General features: G+C 41.8%; 3 protein-coding genes and 1 long non-coding RNA gene across 7 annotated transcripts in view; 1 reads left to right on the top strand and 3 right to left on the bottom strand.

The window, feature by feature from the left end:
- palm1a (paralemmin 1a) overlaps nucleotides 1–5,451 on the bottom strand; it is a 130,886-nt gene extending 125,435 nt beyond the window's left edge. Inside the window, exon 1 of the mRNA XM_084693146.1 lies at nucleotides 5,323–5,451. Within this exon, the coding sequence (XP_084549272.1) occupies nucleotides 5,323–5,327 (5 nt within the window). The 5' untranslated portion in view covers nucleotides 5,328–5,451. The remainder of the gene's footprint in view (nucleotides 1–5,322) is intronic.
- A 2,179-nt stretch (nucleotides 5,452–7,630) lies between these two features.
- On the top strand, nucleotides 7,631–10,559 carry LOC146220976 (uncharacterized). Of its 3 annotated transcripts, XM_084693181.1 has the most exons (6): nucleotides 7,631–7,848; nucleotides 8,152–8,237; nucleotides 8,608–8,730; nucleotides 8,854–8,922; nucleotides 9,275–9,371; nucleotides 9,561–10,559. In XM_084693181.1, exons 1-6 carry the CDS (start codon nucleotides 7,683–7,685, stop codon nucleotides 10,262–10,264), a joined length of 1,245 nt encoding a protein of 414 aa, XP_084549307.1. In that variant the 5' UTR covers nucleotides 7,631–7,682; the 3' UTR covers nucleotides 10,265–10,559. The 3 variants fall into 3 exon arrangements, 1 of the variants encoding a protein (XP_084549307.1); XR_014750813.1 differs by lacking the exon at nucleotides 8,152–8,237; XR_014750812.1 differs by lacking the exon at nucleotides 7,631–7,848 and having other exon boundaries at nucleotides 7,862–8,510.
- LOC146220975 (uncharacterized) lies at nucleotides 10,534–12,669 on the bottom strand. Of its 2 annotated transcripts, XM_084693180.1 has the most exons (4): nucleotides 12,483–12,612; nucleotides 12,144–12,327; nucleotides 11,089–11,907; nucleotides 10,534–10,947 (listed from the first exon to the last, which is right to left on the bottom strand). In XM_084693180.1, exons 2-4 carry the CDS (start codon nucleotides 12,205–12,207, stop codon nucleotides 10,730–10,732), a joined length of 1,101 nt encoding a protein of 366 aa, XP_084549306.1. In that variant the 5' UTR covers nucleotides 12,208–12,327; nucleotides 12,483–12,612; the 3' UTR covers nucleotides 10,534–10,729. The 2 variants fall into 2 exon arrangements, with proteins under 2 accessions (XP_084549306.1, XP_084549305.1); XM_084693179.1 differs by having other exon boundaries at nucleotides 12,144–12,669.
- Nucleotides 12,670–12,810: 141 nt separating this feature from the next.
- Nucleotides 12,811–16,384, bottom strand: LOC146220974 (uncharacterized). Its single transcript, XR_014750787.1, has 5 exons — nucleotides 14,541–16,384; nucleotides 13,631–13,681; nucleotides 13,449–13,519; nucleotides 13,083–13,244; nucleotides 12,811–12,980 (listed from the first exon to the last, which is right to left on the bottom strand). It is a non-coding gene; the product is annotated as an uncharacterized LOC146220974 (long non-coding RNA).
- Nucleotides 16,385–24,835: the final 8,451 nt, after the last annotated feature.

Raw genomic sequence — 24,835 nt, 5'->3', positions numbered from 1 at the left:
CCGGATGTGGCCGACATGTTCCTGGAGTGACTTGGAGAAGATGAGTATGTCATCCAAGTAGACAAACACGCACAACTCCAAGACTTCGCACAGCACGTCGTTGATGAGGTTCTGAAAAACCGCAGGACTGTTTGACAACCCAAACGGCATCACTAGGTATTCATAGTGTCCGCTGGGTGTGATAAAGGCGGTCTTCTACTCATCTCCGGCCCGCATGCTAACCAGGTGATATGCGTTCCTGAGGTCGAGTTTAGTAAAGACAGTGGCCCCCTGTAGGCGCTCGAAGGCAGTAGACATGAGGGGCAAAGGAGGCGGGAAACACAGGGCGTTGCCAGTGTTTGAGCTGGGAGGTGACCCGCAGTGGCGCAAGCGGGGCCCCAGTGGAGTAGAGAGCCAACAGCCCACGCAAACTGAGGCTCGTGGATGGCGAGCCAGGGGTAACCCAGCACCACATGGTCCTGCGGGGTGGTGGTGAGCCAGAAGCGGATGGTCTCCTGGTGGTCGTGATGAGAGGACATGATGAAAGGGACCGTCACCCACTCCAGAAGTCCAGAGCCCAAAGGGCGACTGTCCAATGCCTGGACCGCCTGAGGAAAGGCCAGCGGGGTGGTTGGAATCCCCAGCTGTTTGCCAGGGTGATGTCCATCAGGTTGACTGCCGCGCCATACTCCTCCAACGAGCAACCCTTAGCTTTTGTTCTGAGGTAAAATTCGGTCAGAGAGTGTCTAGATTCGGTCGTTCTGAAATCGTCTACTTTTCCCTGTGAAGGCAAGCTGTTTCACCTTTGGCCTAGTTCAGACAAAATCAGAATTTCAAGAATCAGAATTTCAGCAATCTGAATTTCAAGAATCAGAATTCACGCAATCTGAATTTCAAGAATCAGAATTCACGCAATCTGAATTTCAAGAATCAGAATTCCTGCAATCTGAATTTTAGAAATGTGTATTTCTGGATCAAAATAATTCCGTTTTGTTAAAATCGGCATAGAAATAATTCAAATATTATATATTCAACAGTAAAATATTTCATTTTATGAAATTCGACATACAAATAATTCAGATCTTTCACATTCAAATTCAGATACTTTTGTCAGCTTTCTAGCTCCATAGGTGGGCTGACGTTTGACAAGTGGTGGGAGACTATTAACAGAATGGAGGAGAAAGAGTTTAAAAAGACCAGGCATGCAGAGAGGCTGAAATTGAAGCGTTACCAAAGGCAAGGAATGAAGCCGGCACAATAAAAGACGATATGGGCCGTCCACTGTTTTCAATCTGTTGCGTGGCAACGATTTATGTAGGAACTGTACTTTGTAGTGGCGGAAGAATGACGGTTTATTATTAAACTATTGTCTCTTAAATTTGATTGTCTTTATTTATGAAACCATATCAAATATTTGTAGTAACAGTTTTAGAAAAGCAATAAGGCCCGCATGTCCATGTTTTGCGCTGATTTTAGGACAGGTAAGGGGAGTTGTTAGGCACAACGCGACGGGCTTATTGCTTAATTAAACATTTGCTTTGCATGCGCATAATTTGCACTTCACCTTATCGGCCAGGTACATCGGCAGAAAGTTTCATATCTGCAGATGCCGATAATTAATTTTTGAAGCTTTTATCTGCCGATACCGATGACGTGCAGATATTATTGTGCATCCCTAATAGCAATCCGCCATGGAACAAGCGCTCCTGCTTTTAAAGGGAATGTGAGATGACGCTCTGATGTTACGCCCAAACCACACCTATGAGTAGTTACTCATAGTAGCTACTTCAGACCAACCCATTTAGATTTGCGTTGGGCGCAAGAGTCATTTATCCCATGGCTATAATAGCAACAGCGCCGGAGTCCTGCCCACAAAGTTACTTGCGTTTGATACTTGCGTTTCAGATCGTTAAAATAGGGCCCGTAATTGGTTAAGGGGTTACTAAATGTAACATATATATAAATGTATCGTCATCCATATTTAGCCTCAGCAGAGCCAGGCAGGATACCATGGGAGATTTCCTACAGTGTTTTACAGCTTCAAATTGAAAACGGAGGCGATATTCTGAGTAAAGACGTGTTGTCAATTTAGTCAATTAAAAGTCAAAACAATTTATTTACAAAGCATTAGTTTGTAGTACAAAATTACATTATATATATTTGAATGGAGTTGGCAGCTTAAAAATTGCTTGCAGCAGGGAAGTTCATTTGTGCCTTGGAACGCATTCAGTTTTTCAGCATTTGAGCTGCCGTATTGTAAAAATCTATTCATTATCAATGTAATAACACACAAAAGCTTATCAGTCTATCAATTAAAGTAGGAAAGGTTTTTTAGCTTAAACAGTGTCAAAGAACGTAGGTGAGAAAAAGTTGGATTTATGATATCAAAAATATTGGAAGTGTTTCCAAGTCACAAGCTTAATTTTTTTGTAAAGAAGGTGATGAAGAGTATTGATTTTATAGCATTAAATGTTTAATGGGGAGAAAAATTGGGTTTTAGAATCAGAATGAGCTTCAATCACCATGTAAGTTCACAACAAACAAGGAATTTACTGTGGCAGGAAGGTGTATACAAAACACATAAGGATCTTAAATATACAAATTTGAGAATGTACGGTAGAAAATTCTAAACACTAAACGCTATGATGTAAAATATAAAATAAGATCTAAAATAAAATAAGTGCAATGTGACTGGTAGAGACAAGATGACTTGTGCAATGTGCAATAGTGATGGATGGACTTATTAATACATGTATGTCCTAATGACAGTGGTTGTCATTAGCCTTGTTGATGAGGCCACCCGCAAATGGAAAGGAACCCTTTTTGGGCGTGAGGTTTTGAACCTGATGGACCGCAGCATCCTGCCAATAAACGTTTCTTTCCGGGACATACATTTTTTGCCAGTTAGCCAGCAAATGTCACCTCTGACCTTAGTGGAGAGAGTCTAAACATGTTTCCAGAATGTCCACTAAGAAGGGAAACAGATGTGAAGTTGGTCACTGAAGCTAAGTTTGGAATTAGGTGACAAATGCATCAAACTCGTAAATTCATCTGTAAAAGTATGCATATGGAGAAAACGGGAAAACTCTGTATGCAACATTTCTGAACACTGCGTAGGTGACCAATATCACACGTTTGTCATCATGGATTCCACTTAACTTGTGATTGTGCACAAGTGAACAAGCTTGTTGTCCACACCCTGTCAACTCCTATAGTTTACCTGACATAGTTGTTGAAACGCCCATATTTTGTTAGGTTTCTCAATAAACTTCTCAATCAACCTGTTGAACAATGAATGATTCTTAACAACAAATGGCTAAGGCAACAAAAAAACTGTGATAAAGAAATGTTACTGATTGTGAAATTGAGATCTTAATTTGTGAAATAGGAGGAGCATCTTGTTTGGTATGGAATGCCAAGTTAGTCAGAATTAAATGAATAAATAGGTAAATAAATAGATTTGTTGCCATCTTTTTTGAATTTCAGGGTTTCAGGGTAGCCATATCAGATCCTCCACTCCATTAACAACTCTCACCTGGTCAACAACCTGAACCAGTTCTACCATTGCTTTGACAGACAATTGGACTGTCCTGACCCACACCTGCTCACCCCAGAGGCCCCAACCACCCCTACCAAAGACAACTCTTTTCATTCAGAAGGGAGAAGTTTACAGACTGTTCAAGAGGCAGAACCCCCGCAAAGCAGCCGGGCCAGACTGTCTCTCCAGCCACCCTTAAGCACTGTGCAGACCAGCTGTCTCCGGTGTTCACCAACAACTTCAACACCTCTCTGGAGACTTGGCAGCCATTTTCCTGTGGCAGTTGAAGAAGTTCAACTTGCCAAAGACAATGATGGTGCACTTCTACACAGCCATCCTTGAGTCCATCCTCATCTCCTCCCTCACCATCTGGTACACGGCTGCCACTGCCAAAGGCAGACAGCAGGGTATCACCCATGCTGCCAAGAAGGTGATCGGCTGCAATCTACCATCTCTCGAGGACCTGCACACCTCTAGGTCCCTGAGGCAAGCAAGAAAGATTTCCAGGGTGGGAGGGGTCGGCCACATACACTGTTTCAGCCACTCCCCTCCAGCAGGAGGCTGCGGTCCATCAGGACCTAATACCTCACGCCATAAGAACAGTTTCTTTCCATGCTCAGCTGGGCTCATCAACAAGGCTGAGTACTCCCTAACACATTTATAAAGTCCATCTGTCACTGATTGTACATTGCACGACAAAAATCTTGTTTTGTTTTATATCTTATTTTATATTTTACATTGTACAGTAGTGTTTAGAATTTAGACTGCTGTACGTTTTATACTTTTTATATATATGATTCTTCTGTTTATCTTCGCCCATTTAGACTATAATGTTATGTCTAATATTAAGAATACCTTTGACATGTTAAGTAAAAATTGGTCCCAAGTTAACTGCAGCAACTCTTATCGTGTCATGAAAATACTCCAAAGCAACTATTTGTCATTCTTGAAGATATGCGTTGAACAATCTAAAATTTCTGCATCCTTGACAATGAAATACTTATTCTTTCATAAGGATTGCTGTCTCAAACTACACAAAAATAGAATAATTACTGAATCACTCAAATTACTTTACAGTCCTTAAAAAATGTTAAGTCCTAAAAACTACATTTCACATAGTAGTATATGTCACCAGTAGGCGGCATTTTTGTCCAGGACTGCAATTTCCCTACAACTTTAATCTCTACAATAAATGATCACTCACTGCCTGCTGCTGAGAGTATTCTATACAAAACTGTGCACACTCAATAACTGAAGACTAATCACAATCCAGCCTACTAGCAAATACTGAAGTAAAAAAAAAACCTGAGACAATGTCCCTAGTACATCCACCATGTTTATCTTTAAAGCAAACACACCCCTCGACAATGCAGCATTAATCTCTTCAGGAACATTATTTCTACGCCCTTCCTGTTTCAATTGTGCAGGACATGCCCACTGCAGTATTATGACATTTAGGAGTCCCCTATGCGGAAACATGCGCAGCATGCATCAGCCAGTTCCCATTAATCCAGATCAAATTTACCCACGCAAACACACAGAATGGAAAAAAACGGAGACAACCAGTAACATTTCAATGGGGCTAAACTGTTGTTTTCACATCATATTTGACTTCCGTGGTGCCGATTGACCCATGCAGATTTTTGCAATAGGGATAGAGGACACTCGCAGACTATGAGAGTGGGCACACAACCAATTGTGTCTGCCTTCTGGCAAAAGCATATACTGTCTTTACAATTGCAGCAACAATGACAAATGAATAGGAAATGCACATTCCATATTTAAGAAATTGGTAGACCACTTACGGCATGTTTCCTACCGTCCGGTGCTATTTTCGATTTCAATTTGTATGAGTCCCAACAATCGTCCACAATATCCTCCCTTCAATCTTAGCTGCGTTCATCAGATGTGTCTATGGTATTGAAGTTTGCATGTGATCCAAAAGCGAAACGCAGTTTTGGAAAAGCGTGTTGAGCTCGGACATAATCGATAACCATCACGTGGTAGATGACGTCCGCTGATTGTTTTAAACAAACTCATTGACGCCGATAACTGCTAAACTCGAGCTAGCTAACTCTTTGAATATTGCGTTACTGAATGCAGTTGTTATATGGGCTGGTTGAACAAGCAAATGTGTTGTAGTTCGCCTATCACTAATATATTTTGTCATGGTAACAGAGATCATGGCGACGACGAGCGTTTACTGGAGCAGAGGGCGACTGCTAGAATCTGAAGTGGTTGATTCAATGCTTTGGCTCATTAGCGAGTTAATTCGGGATTCGGGAAGCCAACGATCAACAACTTGGTAGGCCTAACTTTTGCTCATCATATTGAACAATGTTAGGAGCTCTTTCACATATCAGTTATTTAGCTAATTGGTTAATTAAGTTAACCAAACAGCGTTACAGATCATGGTGCATTTAAGCAACGGCCTAACACCACCCGTGGGAATATGCCTTACCATGGGCGGCGCTAGGGAGGGGCTAGCAGGTGCTTCAGCACCCCCAAGAAAGACCAAAGCACCCCGATAGCACCCCCTAAAATATTGCTCATTTAGTGATAGTATTCAGGCCCGGAGTGGCCATAGGGAATAAAATGATATGTGTTAAGTTTGTTAAGTTACTATGTGACCGATAAGTAAGCTAATAGGCTACACTAGGTTTTAATAAATAAGCAGATGATCAGACCGTGCATTAAAAAGTGCCGTTTTCAGTAGTCGCGCATATTCTCGTTCTCAAACACAAGTGCGTGTTGTTTTCATGGAGACAACCCTAAGCATCATTTATTGTTGTGGAGGAAGTTAGCAAGACTAAGCTGATTCGAAAATAATAAAATGGATGGGAAGAATGGAGGAACTGAAAAAGCCAGGTAAAGAAAAAGACCTGTCACTTCATAAATCTAGGTTCCTGCAAGGGTGGGAAAAATATGTTTTCTTAAAAGCCCTGAATCTTTCAGGTAAAAACGTGGGTTGTAATTTTCGGAAAACATAACAATATGAGTCCAAAGTAATGTGTATATTAGGCTACATAAAGCTAAAAAAACGATTTAGCACTGAAATTAATGACAAGAATCTATGCGCACTCGCATTAATGTGAAGTTTCAATTTCAGCCACATCAAAACCTTGACAAGGTTCTAGGTCTGGGTTAAGCCCCAAATGTTCAACGTATGGCTCGGCCCCTGGGTCCCACTCCGGCCCTGATAGTATTCATATAATATATATATAATATATATATATATATAATTGCGCAGCTCCCCATGTCAATGCTCTAGCACCCTCTCAGCACCTGCATTAAATATTCTCTGGCGCCGCCCCTGTGCCTTACCAACCCCACTCGTACTATATTGCTTTTAAAAACAATTTAATAGTCTACCAATCAACATTTAAACACAGTTATTGGTGTTTATTTTGCCATTGTTCCTCCGCAACGAAAAAATAGTTCCGTTGTCAACGTCAGCTGACCCAGCTAACACAGTTACGTTGCCCTTTTGTTGCAGCAACGTCACTCGTTGACCAAACATACGTTGCCGCAACGTCTTTGGCGACGATGCGGGACCGTGCATCTGTGGGGTGCCAGTAGGTTGCCGCAACGTCATCTTGTGACGTTGCCAGTCCGTAACCGCAACGTCGTGCCAACGTTATTTTCCGACGTTGCCAGTCCGTAACCGCGACCTCCTAGCAACGTTATTTTCCGACGTTGCCAGTCCGTAACTGCGACCTCCTAGCAACGTCATTTTCCGACGTTGCCAGTCCGTAACTGCGACGTTAATTACTAATCTATATTTCTCAATTCTATTGCTTATATTTTGGCGGTTCATATGCAGACCTCATTTTCCCCAAATGCTACTTGTTCTTGTATAATAGGCTACATAGCCAACTTCAGGAGGACTATGTTTGTGTGGTGTGTAGCCTAACTCAAGCTAATCATAAACAAGGCAGGATTTCCATGTAACAGTCAGTCATTTTATTTCAAACAAAGTGCCAAACAGTGAATGAACATCTTCTGCCAGTCCCCGCTACAGGTCCCGTCTGTTGACAATGAAGCACAAAATAAGTTAGTGTCCTATCAACATAATAGGCCATTATCACGCTGATACGTACTTCCGCATTCAGTGATCTTTGTGCACTGCCACTTCCGGTGGATCACTCATCACTCTGGCGAACCTATGATGGACGATTATAAGTTAACTTATACTGCATCCCTGGTAAATTTACCCAAAATAACTTTTTCTGACGTACATCGACTAACTGAACAACACTCCATCACAGCCCGCTCCAAAGTGGACAAGGGATACAGTTTCTTTTTCGAGAACTTCATCTACGACTACGAAGGTGAGTGGCTACTAACTAGCTAGCTAACATAACATTAGCTAGGTAGGTTAGCTTATGCTAACGTCAGTTTGGCGTCAGCTCAGATGTTCGTATGGTTATAATGTGTTTAACCTACGTTAAATCCAAGTAAAGTAAGATTATTCACCTTTAAATGAGGCTGAGTCAATTCACCCTTTTAATTTGTATTCTGATAGGAAGAACGTTAGCCTCTGTCAGTGTCAGCTAGCTAACGTCAGCATAGGAGTGTCCCTTTTGCTAGAATGAAAAATCCACAGTATATGCATTAATTATTTTGTCCACCAGTGTCCAACATCATTGACAGGGCGGTGGCTGTCAGGTCTAGGTGTTACAGGTCGATGAAGAAGCGAGAACAGCCCCATTATTTGAAGGTTATTTTAAGAAGCTAAGGCATAATGGCAAGAAATGTAACCCCTTCCACTGTTGCCTGTTTACATCAAGTCAGTCAACAGCCATGTGATTTGTGACATACGTACGGTATGCAAATATCAATATATATCATGATAATGTAACTTTGCATTTAAATTCTTTAATATCCTTTTTGTTGAATCCAGCAAGTTAATGGTGTAAGGGGTTAACTACTCTACTGCGGTTGCAGATTTCCTAGACTGCGGTTGCAGATTTCCTAGGATTTTTGGTTAATTGTAATGCTCTTTCTTACATTTCTGTATCATTTGCAACAAGATTTTCATTTTAGTTTAACTTTAGCAACTAACATTATTAGTGTTGTCTTTAATGTAGATTGTTTTCCAAGCTGATGCAGCCGAACTTCAAGAAACCTCATGCAGCTGTACAGCAGGCAAGGTTCTGTGCAACCATCTAGTGGCCTTGTTGTTCCAGAGTGCCCATTACAGCATGTTGCAGGTGAGGGCTGTGGTCTGGGATGTTAACATGGGCAGGTTGATTGGAGTGACACTGGTTCTAGAGGTCTACCTTTGATTGTTAACAAGCACATCCCGGTTTGCTTTTCTATCTCTTGTTCTGCAGGTGAGAGCTGTACCACCACCTGTGGCCTGCACAAGCTCTCTGCAAACATGGCATCGACCAAGGACAAAGGTAACATTGTAGCCGCGCGGAGCTGCACCGCATTGAATAGAATTCCAGTCTATTTTTCAGCCGTGGCGTGAGCTGCCCCAAGTGCCACCCTTAACTCCACGAGCAGTGTATCCCAAACGTTACGCCTGGGACACACTGTTCGCGGAGCGAAGCGTGGCACACGGGGCAGCTGAAAAATAGACTGGAAGTCTATTCAAAGCGGTGCAGCGCAGCTGTACGTCTGGCTACATTGGTTAACATGGGAGTGAATTGGAAGCGGTGCCACTCTGTGTGGCTACCGCGAGCATAGTGTTTACACCATTACAAGCAAGATACTATTACAATCATGGCTACTTGTTAATATCATTCCCAGGGGATCCATGCAGAGCCGGTTCAGGACTTGGTTGTTAGGAGACCAAAGCCATCTGCCAGGAGTGTATGCAAATCAACACTCTATCAAGCATACACAGGTAATGTTACTGTAACTAATATCATACTGTTGGCTGCCGTATAATACATAATTGTATCTTGCCACTTTTATACACATAATTATGTAGCAAATATAACACACAGTAGTGTAACAGCAGTGAGCAATTCTCCAGAAAGACAAGAGATGTGTGGATAATTTAACACTTACTGTTTTTAATTTTACATTTCAGGATCCCTCCCAGACCCGCAAGTCTTGTCTCTTGGGGAAGGACTGAAAAACCTCAGGCCGCAACCACTAATATCCTCAGTGCTGCATGGCTTGTCTCAACTCTCCATGGTCGACTCCAGGTTCGGACCTGTGCCGCGAGGTTCACCCCTGTCCTACCAGTGTCCTCCTGTGGTCAAACGCGGAAATTATGTCCAACACCCAGGTGCACCAACATTCCCTAAACTGCCTTTAGAGGGGTCAACATTTCCCACTACTTTTCCAAACGTTGACCCAAACTCCCAACAGTTTCTCCATTTGGACAGCTTAACTGTGACACACGAGATGGCAGCTGAGAGAGAGGAGCAGACACGTGAGCAGTCTGAGTGCCCATTATGGCAAGCTTTACGCAAGCCTAGAGTGACAGCTAGTAGGTTCTATGAGGTTAGCCATGTGAAAGGGCCGTCTTCTGGTCAGACCCTGGCAGGGCGGATACTTAAGGGAGTACACCAGACTCCCGCCATGAAAAGGGGCCTTGAACGCGAGCCACAGGTGCTGGAACAATATTCAAAACATTTCAATGTAAATGTCTCACGCTGTGGATTTGTTATCCATCCCGATGCTCCTCACATCGGGGCTAGCCCCGATGCGAGGGTATATGACCCTAGTGCCATTCCGTGTTTTGGGCTTGCTGAAGTTAAGTGCCCAGACATCTCCAGACATTTCTGAGGCAGGACATGTAAAAATTGTGAATGGTCAGGCAAAACTGAAGCAGAATCATAAATACCACTGGCAGGTTCAAGGCCAACTGGCAGTAACTGGATTGAGTTGGTGCGATTTTATAACAGATACTGAGGGAGACTTAACAGTCGAAAGGGTCTGGAGGGATGATGAAATGATAAAAGAGATGAAAAAGAAGGTGGACCTGTACTTCTTTGGTACATATATGAATGTGTATCTTCAGCAGAAAGTGAAATGAACTGAATGAATAAAGGAAATGAATGAATAAAAGATTTTATTAATTCCCTTTTTCTGAGTACATTATTTACATATTTACATTATTTGAATACTTTCAGGATGGACTGACCTTTACAATTGATTATAGATGAATGACTTCTCATTCATTATATACATCTCATTCAATATATACAATGTATTCAGTATACAGTTGAATGCATGTGATCGGGGGAAACACTATTCAACAGGGATGTAGCCTTTTAAATCAAGTGGTCCCTGGAAGTTGGTCATCACACAGCAGACGGTCCACAGCTGGTTGACTGTCCCAGACAAGGTTAGAGGGAGAGTGTGTTCCCAGATGCGATATTCCTTGACTCTGCGTATTGCTCTTTCCACGAGGATTCGAAGTCGGGCGATTGCTTGTGTTTTTAGAGCATCCTCTTTGGTGAACTGCGCTGTGGTTAGAGATGAAATAAGTTCATTTCTATTATTTCAGTGAGTGCCTCAGTACTTTTTTAAACATTTGTCTGCACACCTTAATGATTATCATTTTGGTCACAGTTTTAATTTGAAATGTTCATTCCTTTCATGCCTACCTGTCATCTTGAAGGGTGGTATAATCAGCATTGCCCCACGGTCAGCTAGCAGCTTCTCGATGGTGAAACCCTTGTCTGCCATGCAGCCATCTCCTGGCTCCAGTAAGTCCAGCAGTCCACTTTGTTCAGTCAGCTCTCGGTCAGAGATGGAGCCGGTGAAGAGACTGGACACAAAAGTCACAGCACTACATGGGGCAATCCCAATTAATCCCTTCAAGGTTGTCGTGTTTTTGTACGATGAGAAAACCTCAGACTGGAGAGTGAGGGATGATGGATTCTGGCATCGCACCTCGGTGCAGTCGATGATTACACGAACATCTGGACTGTACTGCACAAATTTGCTTGGCATGGTGTTCTTGACTTGCTGTTTACTCATCCAGATGGGAAGGGAGCCAAGGAGCAGGTAAAGGTAGTTGGCCCACGTTATAACAACACGGGAGACAGTGGACACACTGACCTGAAACATGTCAGCCAGCACCTTCTCTTGCAGGCCTGCAGCAACTCTGCAGCAGAAAAGAAAAAACTCATCAACCAGTTGCAGCCTACGCGTTGGACTGGGAGAAATGGGTTCAAATGTTTGTCCCTTTCTCTGAGCTTTCGACCAATAAACCACCATGGAGGCAGATGGTTGAATTGCCTCCCAGAAGTGACAAAAAACATATCTTGACGTGAATCTTGTGTAATAAAGGATGTCCTTGTCTGAGACACAAAATCGGTGAAAATGCACTTCACCCACTTTCAGCTGTGACAGCTCTGTTGTCAGCTCCTTGATTTTGTCTTCCAGTTGCTGTATGTGTGCAGCAGCAGCATCCAGTGCACCTGTATGAGAGGAGAGAAAAAATTAAAACATCTGACCCAGATTTTGTCTGTGACTTGCATATTGGAAGTTTTTTGGACCTCTAAAGCTACATGAAATAACTTTTTATAGCTCAATATTCACCTTTACGTTTAATCAAGTAAGATATAAAATGCAATGTTTGTACTTGTGATGAAGCTGGTAGGTCATCATGAGGAGGTAGTCCAACATTTCAGAACACCGGCAAACACTGACATACCTGGTTTAAGAGCAGAACCGTAATCATGTTCTGTCATCACCACCGAAGCTGCGACCTCCTCCATCGCCTCTTCCTCACATGGTAGGGGCTGCTCCAGAGGAAGGGCTGGACAAACGTCATGGCCTAAGCGAGTTGATGCTCTTTTATAAGCAGACTCCCTTCTTGGCAGTCCCCAGTTGTTCCACTGGAAACGGGAGGGCACAGAACCGATTTGCAGACGCTTGGTGCGACCTCGGTTGGTAAAGTTAGCCACGTCAGCTAACGCTAGCCTGCTAGCACTACCTGTAGCGTTAGTGTAGTCTGATTCACTAAAGTGCCGGCTACAAACAAACGTGCTACCTTGTTTTATTTTAAAGTTTGGCCCCTCATCCCGGCGAACCGCTTTAATCCACTTCTTCCTTAGACTCAATTCAGTCGGGAATCCATGGAAACTTAAGTAGGGTTGGCGTTGTTTGTTCGATTTACAAAGTGGAACAGAGCAGTGACATCTAGCCTTCGTTTCAGCCATTGTTTAACTGCGCCGGAAGTGGACGTGCACAAAGTTGACAAATCCCGCCCATGAAACCCGGAAGCGTGACAATCCCCTATTGCACGTATGAAAGGGGCTATACAAGTCATAAAAAAATCACATCTAGAATAGTATACATCATCAAAAAATATTATGGGATTCTAGTTTTTGGTCACATAGCCATGTGAAAGGTTGGATTGGGAAGCTGCAATCATCATTCATTCATCTGGCTTGTTTTGAATGGGCTGCCGGGGCGTGTTTGAGTGTCTACGCTGTGAGGAGCTCCACAGCCTTCTCTCCTAGTCCCGTCTTCCACTTCATCACAGCATCTACAATCACAAGTCATGAACTTGTTAGCACCAATTTCAACGTTGAACGCTGCGTGTAAACCATAGTTCACAGCATCTACCACACTTTCTGAACTCCAGCACCTTAAGGTGCTCCTCAAGGTCTTGGAGTTCAGCCTGTGTTTGGGCCACCTGTAGGTCCATCACTGGCACCTCTTCAGCGTGTTTGCCCTGTTGTCACCTGAATAGGAGAGCCTCTCGCTGGTTCTCCTCCAATGTCTCCATCTTCTGGAACATAACCTGTGTCTGTCAGTAAAGACAAGTAAAACAAGTTTACAAGAGTTAACATGATTGGCATACACTGGTTCTTTTAGATTAGCTGTAACATTGATGTAAATAACACTTTACCTTGAATGGTTGTATACAAAGCATTATTAAGACAACATTTGTTGTTTCGACAAAGTTGGCAATGGTATTGAGAAGCTTTGAGTGTCTTATATTTGCACTTGCCTGGCTGCCAGCTGTTTTCCTGCACCCCATATGGGTTCTCCTCCACCAGACCAGAGTTTACACCTAGGGGTCTGGGGATGCAAAAGTTTTCAGTCATACTTTTGCTTCAAAACATAGCCTTTAGGGTTGCCATGGTTCATACAATTATTGTCACTGTTAAAAACAGTCATTCATTACTTTACCATAATTTCCCAGGGACACAGTGCTGGGCCATGTGACGGTGGTTGGATACTCTGTACAGAAATGAAAGTGGAATGTAGTTTAAGTACATATTATTAGCATTTCGACATAAATATAAAAGGACATGTGTGATCGTTCGAAAGTAGGGCCCCACAGCGTAGCGTTGCACATGTGTGATTCTGAATATTACAACCGACTATTTTCTGATAGACAAACAATGTGAAAAACGCTATAGTATGGCTTCAAAATGTACAATTAGTAGGCTAACAAGTAACACTAGCAGGTAAGAGCATTGCTACGAGTATTATGCTAGGTTGCTAGGTAACGGAAGCTAATTAAAGCTACCTAGCTGCCATTTTGGAAAAAACTCACTGTGGAAGCGTCGGAAATATTTAGAACTCACACAGCTTAAGCTTAAAACAAATAAACTTATCCAAAAACAGATGTCATGTACAAATTGGAAGAATTAGTGACATGATACTTTTATAGACGCCAATGCTGTGCATGCCATGACCGACTGATCAAAACGTGATCAGCCACGCGCTAGCTCCACAGTCTATGAAATCCAGGGCTAAATAAACTATTTTCGGACAAGGTTTTTTCTAACAGTTCTGAACGTTTATTTTTACTGATTCTTTTGTGGATGATTTGTGAGACGCTAAACTTTGTATGTTTTTTCAGTATTTAACTTTCTAGAGGGTTTAGCCTTAACTCTACAGTACATTATACTAGCTTTACTACTAGCTAACCGCTACTGTAGTAGCTAGCGAAATCCTAACGTAAACAATGTTAATCTGAAACAGATAACCAGGCTTAATAGACAAAATTTCAAACCTATACGTAATGGCATGTTCCATCCAATTTCAGGAAATATGTTTATATATTTAAATCTATTTCTGTAAAGAAACTCACCTTTGAAGTTGCTAATTTCCAGTTGAAATCCATGAGTTCAAGACGTTTGAATCCCTGCAAACTCTTTTCTGAGATCCCAGGCAACTCTGCGCAGGGCATACGCAACGTTGTTGCTCAGGGGCAGACTGAGGGGCAGCTAGGTTTGCTAAGGAAGAATTTTAATATTCTGTGATGACTTGTCTTTGGAAATAAAACTTAAGAATCGCTTGCCTTTTGGTCACATTTAACAATTTTGTATTACAAAATTATTGCAGCTCAAATTTGCATTGTGTGTCATACAGCTTTAGTGTGCTGGACAAAGAATGTTTGCTTAATCATGTTACACATCGCACATTGATTGCTTTTGTACATGTAAAGAATGAAATACTTATATCTTGATATAGGCCTAAGGCTAAGAATATAAGAATTATATTCCAAATTCAGGCTTTTATTTATTAAAGCTATGTTCCTGCATATGAGAAAATTGATGACCATGCTGGGGCTGAGCTGCACATGAATTACATACATTGTCTACATTTATACGTGCTGGGTGCAACATTTAATATTGTGTGATTGAAATCAAACAAAAGTGTCAGAACTGAGAGCAGTCCAGTGTGATCTCTCCATGGATAAACCACTGCACTCGAGATCCGTTGTCCTGCGACCAAAGAGCGACTTAACGGCAGCTTAACCCATGGTACCAAAATGAATGTATCCAGCCGACCAAGGGACAATGTCGCGGCAACGTTGTCCATGGGACCAAAATAAACGTAACCAGCCGACCAAGGTACAACGTCGCGGCAACGTTGTCCATGGGACCATAAAATAACGTAACTGGTCGACCAAGGTACGACGTCGCGGCAATGTTGCCCACAGACCTAAAAATGACGTTACCAGCCGACCAAGGTAGGACGTCGCGGCAACGTTGCCCACAGGTCAAAAAATAACGTAGCCAGCCGACCAAGGTACGACGTCGTGGCAACGTTGTCCATGGGACCAACTGGCAACATTCCCTTTATAACATTGCTACGACGTTGCAACGACGTTACCTGACGGTAATGTTGCGGTTTACCAACTAAGCACCTACTGGCAACGTTGACGCAACGTCATGTGTTAGCTGGGGAGCTATTGGACCGAAAGCTAACTAGCAAGATTCAAAGGCAATAATAACATGTGTACGGTTGACAAACAGTAAACAGACAAAACCGTCATTAAAAGAACCAAAGAAGAAAACGAACACGTTGTGTGTGATTTCGAATTCTGGTGGAGGCAAATAGCAGAAAATGAGACCATAAACATAAACTCTGAATTTTTGAAGCATGTACCCGACATTTGTCTTCATATGACCAGGATTCCATACAGACTGTTCTAACCAGGTAAGCTGTCAATTATCAACGTTAATCCAAGTTACTTGTTTTATAGACTATAGTTGTTTGGCTAGTCCTGTCCTCCCGGGGCCCGTTCTCTGTACGTCCCTAACTTAGTTAGCTGGATTTGATTGTTGACGATTTGTCATTATGTTGGGTTGTTCGGTTCTTCGAAGCTCATTGTGGACTTGCTGTCATAGTAAAAGGTCCGTAAGCGTAAACCTGCTCGGGAGCAGGTTTATTTTATGTAAACACGATTAGATCCAACCAGGGGGGTATTCGTCGTAGCTCGCTAAGCAGTTTAGCGAGCTAATTTTCAGGCTAAGATAAAACACGCCCCTATTTTTGGTTCGTGGAAGCAAGTTTAGATAAATCACCATAGTAACATATCAATTAGCACTAACCTGCTCGAGAGCAGGCTAACGTAAGTGTAGCTGGATAAGCTTGCCACACCCCCGGAAAATAATTGGCAGCTCCCTTTTTGAGAGACCCAGCTGACCAAGGAGATATAGTTCGATTAACTTTCCATACCAATAGAGTTCTTCACGATCGCCAAGATCTTTTATTTCACACGGATGAGTTCTTGTTTGAGCGATATTGATTCAGCTGACAAGGACTCATTTATTTGCAAGACCTTCTCGGGCCGTACATTGCAAATATCACACGCCGCAGCAAACTATGCTTTATGAGCTTATGCTGTTGTATGTGAATATGTAACGCTATGTTCTAAGAAATGTCTTATCTATTGTGCCTGTGCTTTTTATGTTTAACTGTGGGAGAGTGGGAAACTTCATATAGATTCCTTTTTATGTCTTGACGTGAAGAAATGGACAATAAAGCTACTTGAAACTTTTACTGTGCTTCAGACTCTCTGCATAGCCTTGAGGTTTTTCGCGTCAGGTAGGCTACATTTTTATACAGTATAGGCGATGCAGAAAACATTGGCAAAGCCACAGCATGCGTTGGTGTAAGAAAAGTGTACTTGGCGCTTAACCAGCTGATTAATCAATTCATCATATTCCTGGCCATGCCCCAGTCAATGAAATCAAAGAGGGATTTACACATAGGCCTACATGCATATACACATATATAGGGTGATATCATGGTAAAATGGGCCATTTAAGGTTTGGGGGTCCCAGCCCTGACAAGTAACAGGGGATTTGATTGCTTTATGGTTGCTATGGTGGGCGGGCCAATAATTCAAACAATACTGCACCAAAAAGCTGCTATGTAAGTAGCCTGGCATACCAAATCTAATTAAACTATTATAAGGATGATTTTATTTATTTTTTTAAACATGCACGTAAAATAACTATGCATATCTGTCTTGATGGCATCAATCACAAATAATGTTGTTAGTTTGGTATATGAACATATTTTTTGAAAAAGTTATGTTTTTCTTGGTGGTCCAATTTACCTTAACCCACTGAGGTAAAATGGGCAACATGGTTTCAGATAAAATGGGCCATCATCTGTGTCACTCACAAACACACATACACATGTGTTGGAGTGGGTGTGTGTGTCACACCATGACCCCCCCAACAGTAATAATGGTAGTAGATATTTTATGTACAGTGAGTATGGCGAAGGAGAAGGAAGCGAGAGGAGAGGAGAAAGGGAGAAGGAAAGAGAGAGAAAAGAGAGTAGGAGCAAGGACCAGAGAGGAAAGGATACAAAGATAAAACAGGGATGGAAAGGAAGGCCAAACAATTACAATCTGTGGAAAGAGGAGAGGATGAAGGGGGCCTTAGATGAATACATGGAGGGAGAGAAGAAAGGAATTACAGTGAGTGTGCACCTCTTATCAAGAGCATGGGGTGTGCCGCAATCAATACTGCAAAGACGCATCAGTGGAAAGGTGACTGGCAGTGAACATGTGTTAGGGCAGAAGCCCTACCTTCCACAGGAGGCGGAAAGGGAGCTTGCTGCCACCCTTAACACATTGGCGCAGAGGGGGTTTCCCTTCACAAAACGTGATGTCCGGCAAGTGGCCTTTGATTTTGCAGCCAAGAACAACATATCTGGTTTTTCCAAGACAGCAGGGAGGGCCGGATATTACTGGTTTAAGAACTTTCTAAAGCACAACCCAGAGCTTGGGATGTGCAAGCCAGAGGTCCTGTCTGCAGCACGGGCTACTCGACTCAACAAAGAGGTGGTTAGCCAGTGGTTTAACCAGTATGAGAGCTTTTTGGTCAAGCTGGGTATTGAGGGCACACCGTCACATATATATGGAACTGTGACGAGTCTGGGCTTCAGGATATTTTTTTTAAAATTATGGCACATATGAATATGTTTGTTTAATGCAGTTTAAATGCTTTGTGGCTGTATAAGCAACTGTGTTTTAAAATTAAAATTGATGATAAATTACTATTTCCCTTTGCAGTTTCACTGGCCCATTTTACCTGAACAGCTGGTCCATTTTACCTGAAACTGCTTGTGCCAAAAAAGTTGGCACAGCTGATGTTTCAAGAACTGTAGGGCCTAAATAATTTTATTTTATTACATCATTTCAACAAAAATGATCAAAAACAGTCATTAGTAATCATAAAAATACATGCAAAAGGCATATATGGTATTGTATTATTGTCCCAAACGATTTACCAAAAAGTGGCCCATTTTACCTGATATCACCCTAGTACATGCGCTTTCAGTAGGCCTACATATATCCTCATAAGTGTCTATGAATTCGTATCAATTATACTCTTTGGCCTTGTTTTTATACTTATTCTGAAAAAGTTGATATCATAATTTTCGCTAGCAAGATCTCATTCGATGATTAATTTCCATTAAGCCTACTGCCAGCAGGCACATTTAAAGAAATGTGATCTGATTGATCGGGGTAAGGCACTAAAGATGAGCCATTTTACCAAAATACGCATTTAGTTTATCGGCAATTTTTTGCCAAGATGCCTGTCTTGCTCTGGCAGCGGTGGTGGTGTTTGACTTAGCCATGATAATATGCTTATTGTCTTCGTAGAGACTCATTATAATAGTTTGCTCAGATGGCGAGAATATCACCGCTCTCTCTTTCGTCTTTTCCGCCATCATACCGTTAGAAAATCACGGTTTTGGTGATCGACCTTTCCTGCCTTTTGAAGTAGGACGTGCTCGTGCTCGTGCACTTGCCCTGATAAGTTTAGCCTGATTGAAATTAACCACATGATTTGGATGCGGATCAGCCGTCGACGAACCGATATTTGCGGCTCTCAGTTAGCTCGCTAATGTTAACGAGCTAAAGGGACAATGGATTAGCTTAGCTTCAACCCTTACGACGAACGGGCCCCAGACCCAACTTCCCGACCACATTTTTTTGTGGGCGGGGAGAAGTTGGGCTGGCAGCCGGGCTAGCAAGCTGTTGCTCTGTTGGCTCTGTTGCGGAAAAAACAGGGCGCTCATTTTGGCCACGGTGAGCAGCCAAAGACTTATTTGAGCAGCCAATAGCAGCGTTGCTGATCAAGGTTTCTACCAGAGCCATAGAAAAAGAGAGTTGCGACACGCTGTGATCTCGCCGACACATAATCACGTGGTTCTTGTAGCTCGCTGTAGTTCCAGAAAACCCCACTGCTGTCAACCGGTTTGAATGGTTTTCAATGAAGCTGGCCAACGGAAGTCGCTTTCTCAGGCAAATGACGGATGAAACGGGCTCGGTTAAAGAAATCCTATATTCTGGCCATCTTCAACTGACTCTTGGTGTAGAATGGAGTGAAATACAACATTGTGAACACCCACTGCCAGTTAAACACAGGAAAAAAGCTAGAGTTTTTTTGTCATGTGGTTCCGGTAGCTTGCTGTAGTAAAAAAAAAAACCCCACTGCTGTCAACCTGTTTGAATGGATTTGGCGGGACACGGATTCACAGATTTTTTCGGTATATTAACACATAATGTCAATTGGTTACTGGTGTGTTGTATCATGTCTGATACTTTATTAATAATTATGTATTACACTAACTTATAATACATAACGCAATATTGTGAAGCAGAGCTAGAAATGGCTATGCTAGCTACCATACCGTACCAAACAGTAGCCTAATGAGGGCAATATTGTTCCACTTAACATTTAACCTTCGTCTGTTGAAGTAAATGGGACATTTTTTTTGTCATCAGCCCACTTACAATTTACCACATTAACACTTGTATTTGTAGTACTTAATGCAAGTTGAATCTTACCATTATCACCAGCAACTGTTCAATAGAAAAAAATAGAACAGAATATACAAGACAACCAACTGCATTCAATAAAACATTTTATTGTACAATATGTCCAGTGTTCTTCCACTCCTTTTGTTTGTAGTGATCCAGTGATTATATGTCTGCTGTTCACAAACCTCAGACCACAGTAGTAGATGCATCTAGTTGAGCCAACTACAGTAGCTAGTGAGTGGACCTGAAATTACTGCCGAGCGTTGCTGGACAATAGGGGACCCAAGGCTTGAGGGTCCCAAGGCTCCTCATTCACCAAATGTTCTTACAAACAAATTTGTTCTCAAACCCCACTTACGCAGTTTTCACGAAGATTCTGGCATTCAACAATGTTTTCTTATTTGGGATTTGTTCCTAGGTAAGAACAGAATTTACGCACACCCAAGAGCACTCTTACGCACAATTGAGAGATGACATGTTTGCGCAAAATAGGTAGTTATACTTTTTTCGTTTGTTCCAATTTAAAATTGAATATTTCTCTCCTTTATACATTTCCAACTAATAATTTTTTATAATTTTACACATTTGTTTTAATAAATACACACTACACTTACACTTCTGCTCGTTTGTAAAGCTCTTGGAATTTCCATTGTGTATGAATTGTGCTAGGCCTATACAAATACAGTATTTTACAATCGCTATGACAATGTTTTCAATACTTTTAACACGTTTACTAGACTCTTGACACAGTTAGCACAACATCAGTCTGAGGTGGCTATACAATTAGCACATTTATTGAGGCTTTGACACAAAATGCATAGAATAAACACAAATCCTAAATGCTTGAACCTCTTTTACACACAAGCTCAACCAAGACCAAAACAATTGATTTTTACTGCCCAATTTACCAATGCTTTCACACTGTATGTCGGAACAGATAACATCATGTTCAAAACCTAACTTATTGGCTAAAGCCAAAGTGAACAGCTGTTCATATTGTAAATTGAAACACAAACATATCCCCTGTATTTTATTCCATTGCTACTGAGAAACAGCTGGTTGAAGTTATGCAAATACTGTAAATCACAGCTGATTCCCAACTAGGAAACACTCAGGTGTTGAGGTTCTTTCAATCGCATGACCATAATGTATATACAGTAAGAGGACCTCTTTGGGCTAATCTTTTGTGGAAAAGGAACAATACAGAGAATCAGAATCAGAAGGGATTTTATTTGCCATGAATGTTTGCACATTCATGAACAAGGAATTTACTTTGGCAGGGAGGTGCATACATTATTAAACATATGGGAATATTGAAACTTAAATATGTGGACTAACTATACAAAAGGAGCAAAGTCTAGCTAATACTAAGGGGGGTCTAGCTAATACTAAGGGGAATAATATAAAATATAAGTAGTCATAATTTTCAATTTAACCTAAAAAAACAGGTACTGCAAGAGAACGATACAATCGTGCAAATTGCAATGTGCAGGGTGTCATTGTGCAGCTTGTGATTAAAAGTCAGTGAGAGTCCTTGCCCTTGTTAAAGTGGCCAACAGCGGATGGGAAGAAACTGTTCTTGTGGCGTGAGGTTTTGGTCTTGATGGACCGCAGCCTTCTGCTGGAGGGGAGTAGCTGAAACAGGGAGTGTCCAGGATGGGAGGGATCGGCCACAGAAACACGAATAAAGAAAGAATATGTAATGCCTGCACGAGGGAGAGGAAGACAAGTACCAGGACAAGGGAGAGGAGTGGGGAGAGGGAGAGGAGTTAGAATGTGTGGTGGTGCTCAGAGAAGGGCCCGAGCCAGGGTAACTGATGAAATATTGTAAATGGCAGCTATATTGCATATTTATTGCAGTCATGTCCTGTTGCAACTGAAGCCTTTACTGCAGCAATTATGTTTGTATTATTTTTGTTTTAGACAATGATGGTGCACTTCTACACAGCCATCATTGAGTCCATCCTCACCTCCTCCATCACCACCTGGTACGCTGCTGCCACTGCCAAGGACAAGAGCAGGCTGCAGCGTATCATCCACACTGCAGAGAAGGTGATTGGCTGCAATCTACCTTCCCTCGAGGACCTGCACACCTCGAGGACCCTGAGACGAGCGAAGAAGATTGTGGCGGACTCCTCCCACCCTGGACACTCCCTATTTCAGTCACTCCCCTCCGGCAGAAGGCTGCGGTCCATCAGGACCAAAACCTCACGCCACACAAACAGTTTCTTCCCTTCTGTTGTTGACCTCCTCAACAAGGCTGAGAGCTCACACTGACTGAATGTCTTAAAAACTATTTACATTTTGCACTACATTCAATTCCTGTAATATTTGTATTTTAGATTGTATTTTATATTGTAAATTTTCAACTTATATTTTATTTTAATTGTATTCCACTTAGTATTGCTAGTTTATGTATCCTAATTATAGTTTTAGACCACATTTAAATTTAAGATTCCTATATGTTTATTGTATGCACCTCCCTGCCAAAGCAAATTCCTTGTCTGTGCAAACCTTCATGGCGAATAAAACCCTTTCTGATTCTTTTCAATACATTAACTGAACATTCTTAGCCTGGCTGCTAGCCCAACTTAGCCCCCCCCCCCCCCCCCCCTAAAAAAATTGGTCGGGAAGTTTGGTCTGGAGGGGCTCGTATTGGGGACAAACTATGTAAGACCAGGAGCTGATCGGACCAATGAAATTGCCAGGGCGGGCTTTATACGATGATGGACAGATGATCAACAGTAACGTAATCAACAACGTCACGAAAGAGTGCTTGGGTTGAATTTGTTTTCAACAAACAACATATTACGTTGCTCTGAGTGGTTGTAGGCTATTCAACTGAGCGTAGAGGCATTTGTTTTACGGAGTTCGGTTGAAACACGCCCCATAGTCACAGCCCAACGGAGAGTTTTCAGACTCATATTCTGACTAGAATTATGAGTATGACAACGTCAGGCTAGACCTGTATGCTTTGGCTTAGATTTTTGTTGTTTTCCCTTCATTGCTAATTTTAATATTTTGAATATGTCCTTCCACTGCATATTTCAGTCCCTTCTGCCTGGATCTGGAAGATATCGCAGAGGTATTACTCCAAAAATCCTCACTCACACAGACAGTTATAGCGCTTATCCTCGTACTCTCCAAGGCTTTTGGGTTGACAGTTACAGAAATTGTCGGACGTAGCAACAGTAACTAAGGGGGCATGGCCCTGGGGAACGGTCAATTTTCACTGATTCACAATACAGACGGGAAGAATGTGTGAATGAAAGCGAGAACGTTCTGTCACAAAACTATGTTGTTACGTATCATTGCACCTTTGTAAGAGGGTATACGGAAATCCTTGGCTTTTCCTAGTGGGTATACGGCGTATACCTGCGTATCACGTAGACTACACCACTGCATTCCATGCATCGGTTTCATTTAATGCTTTGTATCCACAGCTGACGCTATTAAATATGTGTAGTTTGTCGCTAACTTCTTGCAGCTGTACCTCCACATCAGAATTGTTACGTTTTTCTGTCTTTGTCGTTTAACATTTCTCTCAGTGTGCACACGTCTCTGCCCTTTTATGGGAATTAACGGGGCGTTTACTTATGCTAAATAGGAGCAACGGAGCACGAGCTTTCAATTTACGAAATATTGAGATTAATTATTCTAAGAACACACCTGCAAACAATTCTGCTGTTTAAGAACACTTCATGAATCACACATAGATTTTTCTTAAGAACTTTCTTAAGAACTATTTTAAGAAATAACTTAGGAAGATATTGGTTAATGAGGCCAATTGTTGCTAGCTCTAATCAGATGTACTATAGGCTAATAAGAGCAGACTCTGTAAACTTTGTATGCCAACGATCACCAATAACTAGAACTAATTTGACAGACCATAAACCAACAAACTTCTGGTTATGATACACGTGCTCTCTAGCTCCAGTGAAAGTGTTGCTTAGCTCTGTTAGACCTACAGTCTAGCTCTAACTGCATTTAGAATCTCACAAGCTATAATCTTACGATACATTTTATCTACAGCTGGCTATATGAAATACTACTAATAACAATTGATATGTGGTGGTTGAAATATGAAAAAATGCAGGATTTTCATCAATTTACCAGCTAACTTGCTTTGGAGGCACTGAAAATGAATGGGGTTCAATGGTGGAAAATACAATGGGCCTCATTCTCGAACATTTTCTTAAGTTTCTTCTGAAAATTTTCTTACAGTCTTCGGAAAAACAACGTAAGAAAAAGACATCCGCCAAATTCATTAACGCTTGAAAATGTGTTCCTACGCAGCAGAAGTTTTCTGAGCTGTGCTCCCCGGGAAGAGTTTTCTTAAATTGGAAGTGCGTCCTCGTGCTCCTGAATTTGCAAACATACACGCCCTGACAGCTCCTTATAAGGGCACGCAACAGCAGTGACATGTGCAGTCAGAATCAACACAATTAGGAAAGCAACAGGAACGCAAGTTATGTCCAAGCGAAAAGTGCACAGGTGCATCGGTGCAACATCATACCAGTAAGATGAGTGGAATTGTTCTGCACTGGATCTAACAGTGTGCACACTAAGCAAGGTTAATTGGATGTCTGTTACGGCAAGCCGTTTTATCAATTAATTCTTGATATCCAAAATTTGAATTCTTGATATCCAAAATACAATTCTGGATATCAAGAATTCATTGGTTAAAGATAAAACTAGTGATTGCGTTGCCTCAGTGTTCTGCGCAATTTGGTTTAATTGCTAACATTCTATAATGTAAGAGGCAAATGGGCAAACTTAGTTGGTGGCAATATACAACTGTTATTAGG

The sequence above is a fragment of the Hypomesus nipponensis genome, chromosome 26 (genome assembly GCF_054491055.1).
Source record: "Hypomesus nipponensis isolate SF chromosome 26, ASM5449105v1, whole genome shotgun sequence".
Lineage (NCBI taxonomy): Eukaryota > Metazoa > Chordata > Actinopteri > Osmeriformes > Osmeridae > Hypomesus > Hypomesus nipponensis.
Note: the sequence above shows the minus strand (reverse complement) of the source record. Positions and strands in the feature narration are given on the sequence as shown.

Excerpts from the sequence above, each read along its gene's own strand:
- LOC146220976 (XM_084693181.1), top strand. The coding sequence starts at position 7,683 with ATGATGGACGATTATAAGTTAACTTATACTGCATCCCTGGTAAATTTA. Across the intron at positions 7,849-8,151 it reads CTTCATCTACGACTACGAAG|TGTCCAACATCATTGACAGG; the intron begins GTGAGTGGCTAC and ends TTTGTCCACCAG. Across the intron at positions 8,731-8,853 it reads CCCATTACAGCATGTTGCAG|GTGAGAGCTGTACCACCACC; the intron begins GTGAGGGCTGTG and ends CTTGTTCTGCAG.
- LOC146220975 (XM_084693179.1), bottom strand. The coding sequence starts at position 12,651 with ATGGCTGAAACGAAGGCTAGATGTCACTGCTCTGTTCCACTTTGTAAA. Across the intron at positions 11,908-12,143 it reads CGGTTCTGCTCTTAAACCAG|GTGCACTGGATGCTGCTGCT; the intron begins GTATGTCAGTGT and ends CCTCTCATACAG. Across the intron at positions 10,948-11,088 it reads ACCACCCTTCAAGATGACAG|CGCAGTTCACCAAAGAGGAT; the intron begins GTAGGCATGAAA and ends CTCTAACCACAG.